The sequence below is a fragment of the Trichosurus vulpecula genome, chromosome 2, assembly GCF_011100635.1.
Source record: "Trichosurus vulpecula isolate mTriVul1 chromosome 2, mTriVul1.pri, whole genome shotgun sequence".
In the NCBI taxonomy this organism is placed as follows: Eukaryota; Metazoa; Chordata; class Mammalia; order Diprotodontia; family Phalangeridae; genus Trichosurus; species Trichosurus vulpecula.
This window is the reverse complement of record NC_050574.1, coordinates 163,298,634-163,316,290: the sequence shown is the minus strand read 5'-3', so window position 1 is coordinate 163,316,290 and position 17,657 is coordinate 163,298,634. Positions and strand designations below refer to the sequence as shown.

Sequence of the window (17,657 nt, the reverse complement as noted above, 5' to 3'; positions counted from 1 at the left end):
AAAAGGCAAACAAGAAAGAGAAATCATAAGGGACTTATTAAAGTTGAACTGTTTTGTTTACATTCCTACATGGAAAGATGATGTGTATAATTCATGAGACTTCAGTATTAGGGTAGCTGAAGGGAATATACATATATATACATATACATATACATACATACATATATCTAATATACATATACATACATACATATAGATATATATAGATATATATATATATAGATATATAGACAGAGGGCACAGGGTGAGTTGAATATGAAGGGATGGTATCTAAAAAAAATAAAATCAAATTAAGGGATGAGTGGAATATATTGAAAGAGGGAGAAAGGGAGACATAGAATGGGGTAAATTATTTCACATAAAAGTAGCAAGAAAAAGCAGTTCTGTAGGAAGGAAAGAGGGGGAAGGTGAGGGGAAATGAGTGAATCTTGCTCTCATTGGATTTGACCTGAGGAGGGAATAACATACACACTCAATTGGGTATCTTACCCCATGGGAAAGAAGGAGGAAGGAGATAAAAAAGGGAGGACGATAGAAGGGAGGGCAGATAGGGAGAGGAGGTAATCAAAAGAAAGCACTTTCAAAAAGGGACAGGGTGAAGGAAGAAATTTGAACAAAGGGGGATAGGATAGGAAGGAGCAAAATATAGTCGGTCTTTCACAACATGAGTATTGTGGAAGGGTTCTACATAATAATACACACGTGGCCTATGTTGAATTGCTTAACTTCTTGGGGAGGGTGGATAGGGAGGGAAGAGGGGAGAGAATTTGGAACTCAAAGTTTTAAAAGCACACGTTCAAAAAAAAGTTTTTGTATGCAACTAGGAAATAAGGTATACAGGCAATGGGGCATAAAAATCTATCTTGCCCTACAAGTAAGGGAAAAGGCGATGGGGGGAGTGGGGTGACAGAAGGGAGGGCTGCCTGGGGAATGGAGCAATCAGAATGTGTGCCACCTTGGAGTGGGGGGGAGGGTGGAAATGGGGAGAAAATCTGTAATTCAAACTCTTGTGAAAATCAATGCTGAAAACTAAAAATATTAAATAAATAAAAAATAAAAGAGAAAAAAAAAGAAAAAAAGAGAAAATTACAGTCTCCATCAGACACCATCTTTTTTTTAGTAGTGCAATTCCTGTTAGCTCTAATTACTCAAAATTGTGTTTTTAATAAAATCAGATATGCTAAATCAAGAAATTATTATGCTATAAATCAAAGGATACTTCTAATGCAAGTCATTGTTGACTGCTTGACAATGAGGCAAATTTTATTACAGATCATAAAGGATCATAAAGGATAACAATTTGCTTTACTATCAGAGAGTTAGTGAAATTGATACAGTCATTAGGGAAAGCTATATGCTGTATCAAAGCTATAGCAGTATCTTTAAATGTCAAAGGATTTATATGTGTGCTGTTAAAAGGCACTTGTTTAATTTACATTTAATTGAACCAATGTGAAATGTTCACAATTACATCACAACAGTTGTAATCTCACCATCACTCTTCCTTCTTTTTAAAATTTTACTTTATTATTTAATTTTATTTATTTTTCAGATACATTTCAAATTCCTAACTGTCTGTCTCCCTCCCTCCTTTCTGCCCTTCCTTCCAACCTTGCACTAGAGATCACCATTTGACACACATATATAAATGTGTATGTAAAACTATACTATGCATTCTTCTATTTATCAGTTCTTCCTCTGGAGGTGGATAGCATTGTCCTTCATAGGTCCCATGTAGTTGATTTCAGTATTTATAATGCTCAGAATAAATTGGTCATTTCATAGTAATTCATCAAACTGTTATTGTGATAGAATTCATTTGTAAATCTATCTGATACTTTTTTTCTTAGGAAGCCCATTTATGGCCTGTTCAATTTCTTTTTCTAAAATAGGTTTATTTAGATATTCTATTTCCTCTTCGGTTAATCTGGACAGTTTATATTTCTGTAAGTATTTGTAAGTATTCTTACTTGTTAAATTTATTGACATATAATTTGGGCAAAATAACTCCTAATAATTGCTTTAATTTCATCTTCATTCATCATCATTCACCTTTTTTATTTTTGATACTAGTGATTTAATTTTCTTCTTTTTAAAAATTATATAACCAATGGTTTATCTATTTTGTTGGTTTTTTCATAAAACCAAATCCTAGTTTTATTTATTAATGTAATGGTTTTCTTACATTCAGTTTTATTAATTTCACCTCAGGTTTTCCAGTTTGGTGTTTAATTGGTGATTTTTAATTTGATCTTTTTCTAGTTTTTTTTTTAAATTGCATACCCAAATCATTGATCTGTCTTTCTTTATTCTATTGATGTAAACATTTAGAGATATGCATTCACCTTTCATTACTGCTTTTGCTGCATCCCATAAGTTTTGGTATGTTGTCTCATCATCCTCTCTAATAAAATGATTTATTGTTTCTATGATTTATTATTTGATCCACTCATTCTTTAAGATTAGATGATTTAGTCTACAATTTTTATTTGTGTTTACATGGTCCTTTATTAAATGTAATTTTTGTTGCTTTATAATCTAAAAAGGATGCATTTAGTATTTCTGCTTTAGAGTATAAGATTTTTATGCCTGATCAATTTTTGAAAAGGTGCCATGTACTGCTGAAAAAAGATATATTTCTTTCCATTCCCTTTCATTTCTCTCTAAATATCTGTCATATCTATCTTATCTAGGATTCTACTTATTTCCTTGACTTCTTTCTTATTTATTTTTTAGTTAGACTTATCTGAGATGAGGAGATTGATGCCCCCCACTATTTTGGTTTTTCTATCTATTTCTACCTTTAATTCATTTACCTTTCCTTATGGTATATGGATGCTATAGCATTTAGTGCATGTATATTTAGAATTTATATTGCTTCATTATATATGGTAACTTTTAACATAATGTAGTAGTTTCCCTGCTTATTTCTTTTAGTTAAATCTATTTTAGCTTTAACTTTGTCCAACAATCATGATGGCTACCTGTTTTTTTTTTTACATCAGCTGAAGTGTAGTAAGTTGTACTCAAGCCCTTTATTTTTACTCTATGTGTGCCTCTCATTTTAAAATGTTTCTTGTAAAAAACATATTATCAGGTTCTGCTTTGATTCATTTTGCTATTCATTTCCATTTTATGGTTGAGTTCATCCCATTCACGTTCAAATTTATAATTACTAGTTACCTGTAGTAATTATCCCCCCTCCGTGTGTGTGTCTCTTTCTATCTCTGTCTCTCCCTATCCCCCCACCTCAGAAGTCTAATTTACTTCTGACCACTGCCTTCCTACTCTGTATACCCTTCCAAAAGACCCTTCCTTATCCTATCTACTTGCCCTCCTATTTCTCTGTGAGTTAAGACTTTTATACTCAACCAGATGTATATGCTATTGCATCTTTAACCCACTTCCAATGAAAACAAGGTTCCCATGCTGCCCATCCTTCACCCCATCTTCCTATCCCCTGTAAAAGTTCTTCTGTTCATGCCTCTCTTATATGAGATAATTTGTTCCACTTTATCTCTCCTTATCCGATTTTATTTTTTAGGATCATCTCATCATAATAGACTCAAACTCAAGCCCTCCACCTACGTTATACTCTTTTTAGCTACCCTGGTAATTGAGGTAATTAGGACACTAAGTGGTTAAACTGTGGGAACTTAGTGAACTACACTAACTCCATCTTGTGACTCAATTCTGGAGCTAGCTCAGTTTCCTTTCTATTCAATTACAGGTTTACAATTTCTGTCTTGTGAGAAAACTTTATTCAATTATAGGAATTGGGAGAACACCTTATTGTACTGTTAAAACCTAGCCCTGCATGGCTGGGAAACTGGACCACCTCTATCTGACGCTTAATGACCCTCAACCAAGGACCTAGGTTATGTTGATAAGAAACCCAGTCAAATCCAAAGATCGATGCAAGGAGTTTTCTCACAACTGTACATCTCAAGCAACACATATGTCTTATCTGAAGATGGACTCCATAGTAATTAATCAGTTATTGTTGCCATGTTCCTTTGATTGTTTACAGACACTTTGGAGGAATGTGTGGAAAGCGGGACACTCTTTTTCTGAATTCAGGGAGTTGCACCTGTTTGCTCTTCCCCTCCCAACTTGGAAAGTCCCTAATCTTTCATCCAATTAGAAATCAGATTACCTAATGTTGTATTGTTTCTTTAAATTGATTGTTTTTAATGTATAAAAGTCTTCTTCTCTTGTATGCAGGGTCCAGGCCTAAGCTGAGGAGGTCTGGTCCTGGTTTGTTGAGAAATTGGTATGCACTGCTTGATACAACGACATGCTCAGAAGATCAAACTTTTGTTTCCTCAGTCATTTCATCTTTCACTCACCACAAATGATAACATTCTTAAGAGTTACAAATATGGGGGGGCGGAGCCAAGATGGCGGCTGGTAAGCACGGACTAGAGTGAGCTCCGTACCCGAGTCCCTCCAAAAACCTATAAAAATGGCTCTGAACCAATTCTAGAACGGCAGAACCCACAGAACAGCAGAGGGAAGCAGGGCTCCAGCCCAGGACAGCCCGGATGGTCTCTGGGTGAGCTCTATTCCACACGGAGCTGGGAGCTGGGAGCTGGGAGCTGGGAACGGAGTGGAGCAGAGCCCAGCCTGAGCGGCGTGGACGATCCAGACCGGAAGCCGGGCGGAGGGGGCCCTAGCGCCCTGAATACGTGAGCAGTTACCAGACCCCTCGACCCACAAACACCAAAGACTGCGGAGAAGGTTAGTGGGAAAAGCTGCGGGAGTGGAAGGAGTTCGCGGTTCGGCTTCCAGCCCCGGGGGCAGCGGAGGTGGGGCAGCTACAGCTGTTGTTACTTCCGGCTCCAGGCCCACCTGGTGGGGGGAATTAAGTGGCGGATCACAGCAGGGGTGCACAGCCTGCCGAAGATCTGAGCCCAGTCTGGACTGGGGGTCCTTGGGGAAGGAGGAGTGCGGCTCTGACAGAGCTGGCACCTCCCCCCCAAACGTAGAACATAGAACTCTGTAATCTACAAGCAGTCATACCCCACTGAAAAGCTCAAGGGTCAAGTTAGTTGGTTGGGAATATGGCCAGGACGCGAAAACGCGCCCAGATTCAGTCTCAGACTTTGGATTCTTTCTTTGGTGACAAAGAAGACCAAAACATACAGCCTAAAGAAGACAGCAAAGTCATAGAGCCTACAACCAAAGCCTCCAAGAAAAACATGAACTGGCCCCAGACCATAGAAGAACTCAAAAAGGATTTGGAAAAGCAAGTTAGAGAAGTAGAGGAAAAATTGGGAAGAGAAATAAGAAGGATGCGAGAAAACCATGAAAAACAAGTCAATGACTTGCTAAAGGAGACCCAAAAAAATACTGAAAAATACACTGAAGAAAACAACACCTTACAAAATAGACTAACTCAAATGGCAAAAGAGCTCCAAAAAGCCAATGAGGAGAAGAATTCCTTGAAAGGCAGAATTAGCCAAATGGAAAAGGAGGTCCAAAAGACCACTGAAGAAAATACTACTTTAAAAATTAGATTGGAGCAAGTGGAAGCTAGTGACTTTATGAGAAATCAGGATATTATAAAACAGAACCAGAGGAATGAAAAAATGGAAGACAATGTGAAATATCTCCTTGGAAAAACCACTGACCTGGAAAATAGATCCAGGAGAGATAATTTAAAAATTATTGGACTACCTGAAAGCCATGATCAAAAAAGAGCCTAGATACCATCTTTCAGGAAATTATCAAGGAGAACTGCCCTGATATTCTAGAGCCACAGGGCAAAATAGAAATTGAAAGAATCCATCGATCGCCTCCACAAATAGATCCCAAAAAGAAATCTCCTAGGAATATTGTTGCCAAATTCCAGAGCTCCCAGATCAAGGAGAAAATACTGCAAGCAGCCAGAAAGAAACAATTTGAATATTGTGGAAACCCAATCAGAATAACCCAAGACCTGGCAGCTTCTACATTAAGAGATCGAAGGGCGTGGAATGCGATATTCCGGAGGTCAATGGAGCTAGGATTAAAACCTAGAATCACCTACCCAGCAAAACTGAGTATCATGTTCCAAGGCAAAATATGGACTTTCAATAAAATGGAGGACTTTCAAGCTTTCTCAGTGAAAAGACCAGAACTGAATAGAAAATTTGACTTTCAAACACAAGAATCAAGAGAAGCATGAAAAGGTAATCAAGAAACGGAAATTGCAAGGGACTTACTAAAGTTGAACTGTTTTGTTTACATTCCTACATGGAAAGATGATGAGTATGATTCATGAGACCTCAGTATTAGGGTAGTTGAAGGGAATATGCATATATATATGCATATATATATGTTTATGTATATATATAAGTGAATGTGTATGTATGCATGTATCTATGTGTATATGTATGTATGTGTATGTATGTGTATATATATATATATATGTAAAAGAAAGAGAGCAGACACAGGGTGAGTTGAGGATGAAGGGAAGATAGCTAAAAGAAATAAAATGAAATTAAGGGATGAGACAGTAACTTACTGAGAGAGGGAGATAGGGAGAGATAGAATGGGGTGGATTATCTCCCATAAAGGTGGCAAGAGGAAGCAGTTCTAGGAGAGGAGGGGAGTGGGCAGGTGAGGGGTGAATGAATGAACCTTGCTCTCATCAGATTTGGCCTGAGGGGGAATACCATACATACTCAGTTGGGTATCTTACCCCACAGGAAAGAAGAGGGAGGAAGATAAAAAAAAAATAAAAGGCAGGGGGATGATGGAGTGGAGGGCAGATGGGGGTGGAGGTAATCAAAACAAACACTTTGGAAAGGGGACAGGGTCAAGGAAGAAAATTCAATAAAGCGGGATGGGTTGGGAAGGAGCAAAATGTAGTTAGCCTTTCACAACATGAATATTGTGGAAGGGTTATACATAATAATACATGTGTGGCCTAGGTTGAATTGCTCAACTTCTTAGGGAGGGTGGGTGGGAAGGGAAGAGGGAAGGGAATTTGGAACTCAAAGTTTTAAAATCAGATGTTCAAAAACAAAAAAACTTTTTTTATGTATGCAACTAAAAAATAAGATACACAGGCAATGGGGCGTAGAAATTTATCTTGCCCTACAAGAAAGGAAGGGAAAAGGGGATGAGAGGGGAGGGGGGTGATAGAGGGGAGGGCTGACTGGGGAACAGGGCAACCAGAATATACGCCATCTTGGAGTGGGGGGGGAGGGCAGAAATGGGGAGAAAATTTGTAATTCAAACTCTTGTGAAAATCAATGCTGAAAACCAAATATGTTAAATAAATAAATTGCATTAAAAAAAAAAAAAAAAGGGACTAATGCATGAGTAGCCCAGGATGGTAGACTGGAATTGATTAAAAAGAACTTTAAATGCCAAAAAAAAAAAAAAAAAGAGTTACAAATATAATTTTCCCATATAAGTAAACAGTTTAACCATATCAAATCCCTTATGATTAGTCTTTCATGTTTACCTGCCTATGTTTCTCCTGATTCTTATATCTGTAAGTCAAATTTTCCATTCAGTTCTGGTTTTTCCTCAAGAATGTCTGAACGTCTTGAAATTCATTAAATATCTATTTTTTCCCTTGAAAGACTGCATTCTAATCCGGTCTCAGACACTTGCTAGCTGTGTGACCTTGGGCAAGTCACTTAACTCCAATTGCCTTGCCAAAAAAAAAACCCAAAAACCAAACCAAACCAAACAAAACAAAACAAACTAAAGATTGCATTCAGCTTTGCTGGGTAAGTTATTCTTGGTTGCAAATCCAGCTCCTTTGCTCTTTGGAATATCACATTCCATGCCCTCTGGTCTTTCAATATAGAAGCTGCTAAATCTTGTGTTATCCTGACATTAACTCCGCAATATCTGAATTGTTTCTTTTTAGTTGCTTATGATATTTTCTCCTTGACCTGGGAGTCTGAAACTTAGCTATAGGGGCAGCTAAGTGGTGCAGTTGACAGACCACTGGTCCTGGAGTCAGGAGGACCCAAGTTAAAACTGGCCTCAGATACTTGACACTTACTAGCTATGTGACCCTGGGCAAATCATTTAACATTGAATGCATCCTTCCTTTTCCCCCCACCAATTAAAAAAAAGAAGAAACTTAGCTATAATGTTCCTGTCAGTTTTCATTTTGGGATCTTTTTCAGGTGTTGATGAGTGGATTTTTTCAATTTCTATTTTACCCTCTAGTTCTTAAGACTCTTTTTTGGATTATCACTTTCAGGTAGACGAACAATTCATATATTATCTTTCCTTGATCTGTTTTCTAGGATAGTTATTTTTCCAATGAGGCATTTTATGTTCTGTTTTTTCATTTTGATTTTGTTTTATTATTTCTTGATGTCTTATGAAGTTATTAGCTTCCCCTTGACCAATTCTACTTTTAAAAGAGTTATTTTCTTCAGTAAGTTTTCGGATCTTTTTTTCCCAATTAGTTGACTTTCTTTTCATAATTTTCTTGTATTACTCATTTCTTTTCCCATTTCCCCCCTCTACCTCTCTTATTTAGTTTTAAAAAGTCCTTTTAAATCTCTTACAGGGACTCTTTTTGGGCTTATGTCCATTTTACATTTTTCTTTGAAGCTTTATAAGTAGATGTTTTGACTTCATTGTCTTCTGAGTTTGAACCTTGATCATCTCTATCATATAGTAACTATGTCTGGTCAGGTTCTTTTGTGGATGTACTCATTTTTAATGGCCTATTTCTTGGTTATTAACTTTATGTTAAGGTTAGGCTCTGCTGCTGTGGGATAATATATGAGGCTTTATGTTTTTTGTGCTATTGTATTCAGAGGTCTATCTGAGGGGGTCTTTGATTTTTTTGTTCTTCCAATGTACTTATGACCCAAGGCCAAGTGTGGTCACTGGTTTTCTGGCTCATGCCTTGGACTATGAGTCATCTCAAGTACTCCTCTATTCTCTTGAACACCACCAGGGCCCCCAGCACCACAGCCACCACAAATACTCTCACTCCCCGCAGTCTGGAATGTACCACTGTTCTCCTGCGTCCACAAACCTGAGCTTGCCCCTCTGCCCTGGACCCCAAACCAGAACTTATGCTCTTCTGTGACCAGCAGGGCCCCTGGCCCTTTGCCATGGCACTTACCAGTCACATGGGTCAGTCCTCTTTGTGTAACTGGCCCATCGCCTGCCTTAAGTACTAGGAGAAGGCCTGCAGTTTTGCCTTGATCAGTTGCCTGATCCCCATGCCTGACCCTGACACAATTCGTTGGGCTAAAGTTCCCAAAAGCAAAGGTTACCACCTTGACACAATTGCTCCCAGGGCTTGCTACTTGTTGACATGATAGTATCTGCACTTCTCTTTGGGCTAGATCACTACCCTGTAGGTCAGATCTTTCCTAACTTCTTTTCAAGTTATCTTACACTGGACTACTGCTTTATTCTGACTTTTAATTATTTCTGCCACTCTAAAATCCACTTTGAGGCATTATTTTAAGTTTTTTTTTTGGGTAGAGGATTTGGGAGAGCCAAGTAATTTCCTGCCTTATTGCACACACATCTTCCCACAATCCTTTATTGATGCCCTTTAAAGGGAAACTTTCAAAATCCCTAAAAGGTACTGGCCCACTAGGGGCAAAAAAATTAAGCTGAAGTTAGAAATTAGCAAGATCAAAATTACTTTCAGCTTCAGAAAATATGAGGAAGGAGGGAAGTCAAATCATAGAATCTCCTACTTTGAAGGGAGCTCAGAGGTCATATAAACATATCTGATCAGGAAGTCCTTCTACAATATATTGAACAAGTAGCAATGCAGGTTACATTTGAATAATCATAATTACAAGTTACATTTATTGCTTACAAAAAGCTTAGTCACTACCTCCTCACAAGGCAGACCAGTTCATTCCACTCTTGGATGTCTTTGTTTGAAAGTTTTTCCTCCCTTACCCATCCTCAATCCATCTTCCATACTGATAAGAATACTTTTGCTTTTATAATATAACTATTAACAACCTATGATGATTTTCTATTGCCTATTAAACTGAACTCAAACTCTTAATTACGGCCTTTTAGGCCAGAACTTTCTGTAAATAAAACATGAGTAAAACAGGATAAACATAAGCAAGCATAACATAGGTGTGATTGACAATATCTTAATTACATCATCACTGATGCTTAATAATTTGTAAAAGAAAAGTATTCCTCACAACTATAATAGATAATTTTGTTGTCTTGTTCAATCATTTCAGTCATGTCTAACTCTGTGATCCCATTTGGGGTTTTCTTGGCAAAGATACTAGAGTGGTTTGCCATTTCCTTCTCCAGTTTATTTTGCAGATGAGGAAACTGAGGCAAACAAAGTTAAGTGACTTGCCCAGGATCACACAGCTAGGAAGTCTCTGAGGTTATATCTGAATTTAGGAAGATGAGTCTTCCTGACTCCAGGCTTGGAACTTTATTCACTGCGCCACCTAGCTGCCCATAATAGCTAATATAATACACAGGATTAATGTTGGTAATATACTTGGGTAACAATAATACTGTTTGGGGCAAATCCAGAATGACATTAATAATCACCTACCACAAATGATACCTGTGTTTCCTGCTCTTTCACTGTTTCCTGCGATGGTTCTTTTTCAGGTGCACTTTTTTCAGGTGGTGCCTCCTATAGAAAGCAGAGATCAAGTAGGTAAGATCTCAAGTCAAAATGGCCAAAGTTGCTAAAGAATAAAGATCAAAGAAAAATATAAAATGAGTAAAGTCTAGGAAAGCACATTACCTTGACCACAATAGCAGCTTGTTAGATACTTGTTGAACTAAAATGAACTGAGGCAGAAAAGAATGAGTAGGAATGATAAAAATGTGAAATAGGAATAAATAAGCAACACACACATGATAAATCAGTAAAAATTCTTCAATTTCTCATTTTAGAAGACTGTTGTCTGGTTCCAATGAGGAGCTTCTTTTGTAGTACTGGTCACTAAAATGGTACTTTATATCACATACTGATGGCATTATAATAAATCATGCACAAAACGTGAAGTTCTCAAATCTCAGAGAAATACCAACTGAACACCACTGTGTTCTATAAGTGGTATAAGGTGTGTATACGTACATACATACATACATACATACATACATATATATATATATACATACATATATATATATATATGTAGTCCAACTGATATGGTCGACAAAATTTGTGAGTGACAGCTAAATAAAAGACCTTTCACTATAAAGTAATGAAAGAATTTTCTATACACAGAAAAAATGACTACTGTTACTTTCGGATTCTGGGGGGAGACAACTGCATATAGGAGAAAAGGATCTGAGCTGAAGAAGGAAGAGGAGGATAAGTGAAAGTGATTTGGAGGGCTCTGGAATAGTGAAGGAAATTGGGCATAATTTGACATTCTTGGCAGATTTTAGGAGAGCAGTTTTCAAAGGGTTCAGAGAAAGTATAGGTCCCTTGAACTAAACTTCTAAGGAAAAGTCATCCCAGAAGGAATTGGGATGCTGTTAGGAGTCTGGTGATTCGTGACTCCCTGAGCAGGGAACTGATGCATCTATCTGTCAACATGATGACAACAATCGTCTTCCCAGAAATCATTTCCAAGACTTGCCAGGCCAAATGACTATTTCCCACTTCTGGTGATTCATATAAGCACAAACAATTCTGCCACGAGGAATCCAAAAACCCCTAGCATGAAACTGAAGACCTTGGGGCCAGGGCATATGTTTTAATTAGTGCTGCCAATCAGAGGCAAGGACTTTAAAAGACAGTGACAGATATGGAAAGTGATCAATAAACTGATTAAAAAGATGGCATCTGAGAACAGGATGTGGATTTATGGATTACCAATTTAAAACATAGGAGTGGAAACCTTCTGGTCAGAAATGGAACATAATAAAAAAATGATAAAAATATATTTGCCTGAAGTAGACTGTGGTTTTGGTCCAATGCATGTCTAGGAGTGCTTGTGTGTGCCTTTTCTTTTCATCCTCACTCCTACAGAGCTAGAGACAGCCATTTCTGCCCCGCCATCATTAGTAAAATAGGGTTTGTGTGTAGCACTGGGCTGTTGTGACAACTTAAATTATTACTGCTTATCACAGTCTAAAGGCTTATTGTTATTGCTATTGGATATTCTGTACCTTCCGTATCTTTTTTTTACTACATATATAGGTAAGAGTAATAAGTAAAGGGTTAAAATATTACTGGAGATTAATAAAAATAAAATTATTTCCTTCTCTTTTTGTTGTTGCACAGTTGTAAAATAATTAACCTGGATTATAACAGTGGCAAATCATCAGTTAATAAATGGAGAGAACGTATAGAGTGCTGGATTGGGAGTCAGGAAGACCTGAGTTCAAAGCCTACTTCAGGCACTAATTTAGCTGTGTGGTTCTGGGCAAGTTACTTGACCTCTCTTAGCTCAGTTTGTTCATATGTAAAATGGAGATGATAATAAGCCTCTACTTCACAGGGCTGTTGTGAAGATCAAATGAAATAACATGTAAAAGCACTTTGCAAACTTTAAAGCACAGTAATATAAATGCCAGTGATATTATTATTATTATTATTATTATTATTATTAACTATCTTGCGGTGTTTTATTGGTTGTTGTTGCTATTCTTTTCCTTGGTTTTTACTGAGGAAGACATTAGGTTCTCTTCCTACCTTTCTGACTATGTCTTAGACATTCTATCTCTTGCCTTTGTGCTTTTTACAAAATCTGTCTTTCATGTCTGAAATTTTCTCTCACCTCAATTTAGCCTCTTAGAATCCTAGAATCACTAGTACTCTCTTCTTCAGTGCTCAGCTCACATGCTACTTCCATTACAAGACCTTTCCTGATCTGACTACCAATAGGTGTTAGCGCTTCTCCCAGTCACTTCTGAAATACTTTGTATTTGCTTATCTATGTATATGTAAATCCTCATGTTAGCTTCTTGAGGGTGATTTTGCCATTTATTTCCATTACCTAGCACAATTTCTTGCATATAGTAAGAAGCTAATAAATGCTTGTTGAATTAAATTACATTGTAGCTCTCCAATAGCCTGTGCCTCAGGAAGGTTGCAGGCAAAGTGGACCCCAGAAAAGGATATTATGGTCATGCACTTGGGAGATGGTAGGCAGGTGAGACGCATGGGCTTAGTCTCATGAGTCAGCAGAGGATGTGGGAAAAGGGGAAAATAACTTTCCTCTCTAAGTAGTTCTGAACCACAGGGTTGACTTGTCCTTTTCCTGGTACTGTTGCACTCCCCTGAAATGTTTTTGCCCCAGGTTAAAAATTCTTAGTTACGGCTCTTGTCTGAAGTCTAGCAAATCTAATCATAAGGACCTTAAAAGTTGAGAAAGAAGGGGAAGGTAGAAAACAGCCAAAATATATCCATCAAGCTAGGTCCTTAGAAAGAAGTTACCATGTGTCAAGAAGAATAGTAGTAGAGATACCCAGACATTTATAAGATACAAGTAAGGAGTAATAAAACCCATGGTTCAGATGCCTCTACATCTTTGTACTAGAAAGACCAATGGATTGAGGCAAATATAATTTCATACGCTTAATTGAGATGTGGTGGGATGAGATTCATAAGAATGTGGCTCTGGAAGGGTATATCTTACCTCAAAAGAAACATGATGTGTAAAAGGTGGAGAAGGTGGAACAATATTGCATATTAAGAAGATATACTCAAGTGGGGATATCCAAGAATAGAAGAAAGCATGGCAGAATGCACTTGGGTGAGGAAAGGAAGAAGCCATATTGTTTTCAAGGTATACTACAGATCACTTGAACAGAAAGAGGAAATATATAAGGAGTTCAGAAAACAGATTAAAAGCCTGACATGGAGATATGTACTTAGTGGACTCTAAGATCTCTTTCAGCTCTACATCCATTATGCAGATATCTTCCTGAGCTCTCTCTTTACCAAAAGTAGAGGAGCTTAACATTTCTTAATTTACCTTAATGATCATCCTTCAAATGGGTATAGGAAGCAGTGAAGGGGATTTTTCTATTCTGATTCTGATTCTCAGTAATAAGAAGGAACTAACTGATGGGGTGGAAATGATGGGAATTATGGGCTAAGTGAACGTTCCATGATAGAGTTTATGATGGAGGAGAGAAAAGCTGGGCATAATTTGATGTGCACCATAGATTTAGGGAGAGCAGATTTCAAAGCGTTCAGAAAAAAGATAGGTAGGGTTACAGAGACTAAAACTCCACATTAGAAGTCAGCCCAAGAGAAGTTCTGAAAAAATTCTGAGGATACTAAGAGAAACAATTCCAATAAAAAGGAAAAGGTGAAGATGTTCATAGAATAGAAACCGATGTGGATATAAAAGGAAACTCACCAACTAACTTAAATTTTAAAAAGAAAATGTATCAAAGATGAAGGCAATAGTATGTAACAGAGTATGAATACACAAAAGTGTGGCACAATCATATAAGAGTAGTGTAAAAATGCTAGAGCTCATTGTGAGATGATACTGATAAAGAAAGCTAAAGATATAAACATATCTTTATATAGATAGAAAATGGGATAGGAGAATGATAATAATATATGTTATAGATTTTAGGGAAAAGAGGATGGGATGATAACTTCATATATATGGACACACACACACACACAACCCATACACTTCTGTTTTCTTTGTAAGGACAATATATTCCCAGACAGGAGACAAATAGCTCAAACAAAATACATGTGAGGAAATAGTAAGAGAGCACAGAGCTGCCCTTAATGCCTTAATGAGTTCAAGTCATTTGGCCCAGATGAGCTAAATCTTCAGGCACTGAAAGAACTAGCAAATGTGATTACTGAACCATTCTCATTGACCTTTGAAAGACTGTACGGATAGCATAGAATTAGAAATGGATGGGATGCCTATCAATTGGGGAATGGCTGAACACGTTATGGTATATATATGTGATGGAATACTACTGTGCTGTAAGAAATGATGAAGGGGATAGTTTCAGAAAAACCCAGCAAGACTTATATGAACTGACAGAAAGTGAAGTGGGAGAATAATTTACACAGAAATAGCAATACTGTAAAGAAATTAATTGTGAAAGACTTAGTTAACTGTGATCAATACAATGACCCATCACAATTCCAAAGGACTCATAATGAAAAATGCTAGGTCCAGAGAGAGACCTGATGGATTTAGGTTTTGGAATGATGCATATATTTTTTCTCCTGCTTCCCCCAATCCGCCGGAACATGGCTAATAAAAAAATCTGTTTTATGTGATTTTATATTTGTAAATTGGTTTTGAATTTCATGTCTTCTCAATTCATGAAAGGAGTGGGGGGAAGGAGAGAATTTGGAAACTAAAAAAGAAATAAAATTTAATTAAAAAAAAAAGATTGTGGAGAACAGAAGGGGTATTACAAAACTGGAGAAGGGCAAATGTTCTGATTTTTTTGCGTTTTTGTTTTTTGGCAGGGCAATTGGGGTTAAGTGACTTGCCCAAGGTCACACAGCTAGTACCTGTGTCAAGTGTCTGAGGCCTGATTTGAACTCAGGTCCTCCTGACTCCAGGGCCAGTGCTCTAGTTACTGCACCACCTTGCTGCCCCCTCTGATTTCTTTTAAAAAGAGAAGAGAATATAGTGTACAAACTACAAGCCGGTAGTATTGATTATAATATTCCTGGCAAAATTAGATAATGCATGATTAAAGGGAGGGTTGGTAAATATCTAGAAAAGGAAATGCAGACTACAAAGGGCAAGAATAGGTTCATCAAAACACATGTTGCCAGACAAATCCCACTTCCTTTGTCAGGGCTACTAGGTTAGTTGATAAGAAGAATTCTGTAGATAAAAGTGGCCTAGATTTTAAAAAGGCATTTGACAGAATTTCTCCTGTTATATTTGTGAAAAGCATGGGGAGATATGTGCTAGGAGATGATAAGGCTGCATTCAGAACTGGCTGAATGGTATCATTCAATCAATCAACCAACTGAATCAATAATAATGAACGGGGCTAGATCCAAAGAAACGTCCTCAATGGTTCAATGGAAACCTGTCCCTATAGTTGAGCATCTTAGGTATCTGTCCTTTATTGCTACAGTGGTATTTACTGTTTTAATTTGCATACATTACCAAAGATAGGAGGGATGGTTAACAGAATTGATGACAGCATCTAAAAAGATTGTGACAGGCTAGAACACTGGGCTGAATCTAATGAATGAAATCTAATACAGATAAATGTAAAAATCGTATGAATTAAAAAATCAATTTCAGAATTATAAAACAGGGGAGATATGAGCTGGACAGCAGTTCTTTTGAAGATTTTAATAGACTGAAAGCTTAATATTGGTCAACAGTGTGATATGGCAGCCAAAAAAGGTAATACAAGTTTAGGTTGTATGAAGAAAGATAACAGTGTCTAGGACTAGGTGAGTGCTCTCTCTCCTAAAACTACATCTGGGGTGCTGTGTTCAGTTATGGATACCTTATTTTAGGAAGGACAACTATAAGTTAGTAAGTGTCCAAAATAGGGCTGCCCTGCCTGGTTTCAATTCCACAGAACAAAGGTGCCCCTCCCAAGATAAGCTCATCACTTCTTTTTTTTATATAAATTTATTTTTTATTTTTAGTTTACAACACTCAGTTCCACAAGTTTTTGAGTTCCAAATTTTCTCTCCCTCCCTATCCTCCTCCCTTCCCCCCAAGAACACATGTAATCCTATATAGGTTCTACATATACCTTCACATTGAACTCATTTACATAATAGTCCAGTTGTAAAGAAGAATTATAACCAATGGAATGAATCACGAGAAAGAAGAAATGAAACCAAAAAAGAAGGAAAAAAAAAAGGGAGCAAATAGTTTGCCTCAATCTGCATTCAGACTCCATAATTCTTTCTATGGATGTGCATAGCCTTTTCTATCATGAGTCTTTTGGAGCTGTCTTTGAACCTTGCAGTGATGAGAAGAGCCAAGTCTATCAAAGTTAGTCCTTACAGATACCATGTGTCTGTAATCGTGTATAATGATCTCCTGGTTCTTCTCACCTCACGCAGCATCAGTTCATATATGCCTTTACAGGTTATAATGAAGTCCATCTGCTCCTCATTTCTTATAGCACAATAGTATTCCATTACATTCATATACCACAATTTGTTTAGCCATTCCCCAATTGATAGGCACCCTCTTGATTTCCAATTCTTTGCCACCACAAAAAGAGCTGCTATAAATATTTTTGTACATACTGGTCCCTTTCCGTGTGATCTCTTTGGGAATACAGCTCTAGAAGTGATATTGCTGGGTCAAAGGGTATGCACATTTTTATAGCCCTTTGGGCATGGTTCCAAATTGCTTTCCAGAATGGCTGGATCAGTTCACAACTCCACCAACAATGTAACAATGTTCCAATTTTCCCACATCCTCTCCAGCTCTTATCATTTTCCTATTTTGTCATGTTAGCCAATCTGACAGGAGAGATGTGGTACTTAAGAGTTGCTTTGATTTGCATTTCTCTAGTCACTAGTGATTTAGAAGCTCATCACTTCTAAACTCACTACCATACTTCAAACCCATTGACATCATCTTCCTCAGCCTTCTCTCCCCTCTGGTTGGAGGGCAGAGTAGCAAATTCCTCCCAATGCCTTCCTTTATAGAGGGGGCCAGAAAGTAAACTCAACTCATTCTACTTTGCATCTGCTGAGCTGCATGGTTTCAACTCTAGCGAATAAGATG

At 37.4% G+C, this 17,657-nt stretch overlaps 1 protein-coding gene across 2 annotated transcripts in view; it reads right to left on the bottom strand.

The window, feature by feature from the left end:
* SPA17 (sperm autoantigenic protein 17) overlaps positions 1–17,657 on the bottom strand; it is a 28,825-nt gene that overhangs the window by 6,127 nt on the left and 5,041 nt on the right. The window contains exon 3 of one of the 2 annotated variants that reach the window (XM_036743342.1): positions 10,541–10,612. In XM_036743342.1, coding sequence (XP_036599237.1) covers positions 10,541–10,612 — 72 coding nt within the window. Of the gene's footprint in view, positions 1–10,528; positions 10,613–17,657 lie in introns of both variants that reach the window. The other variant, XM_036743341.1, reaches the window with a different exon arrangement.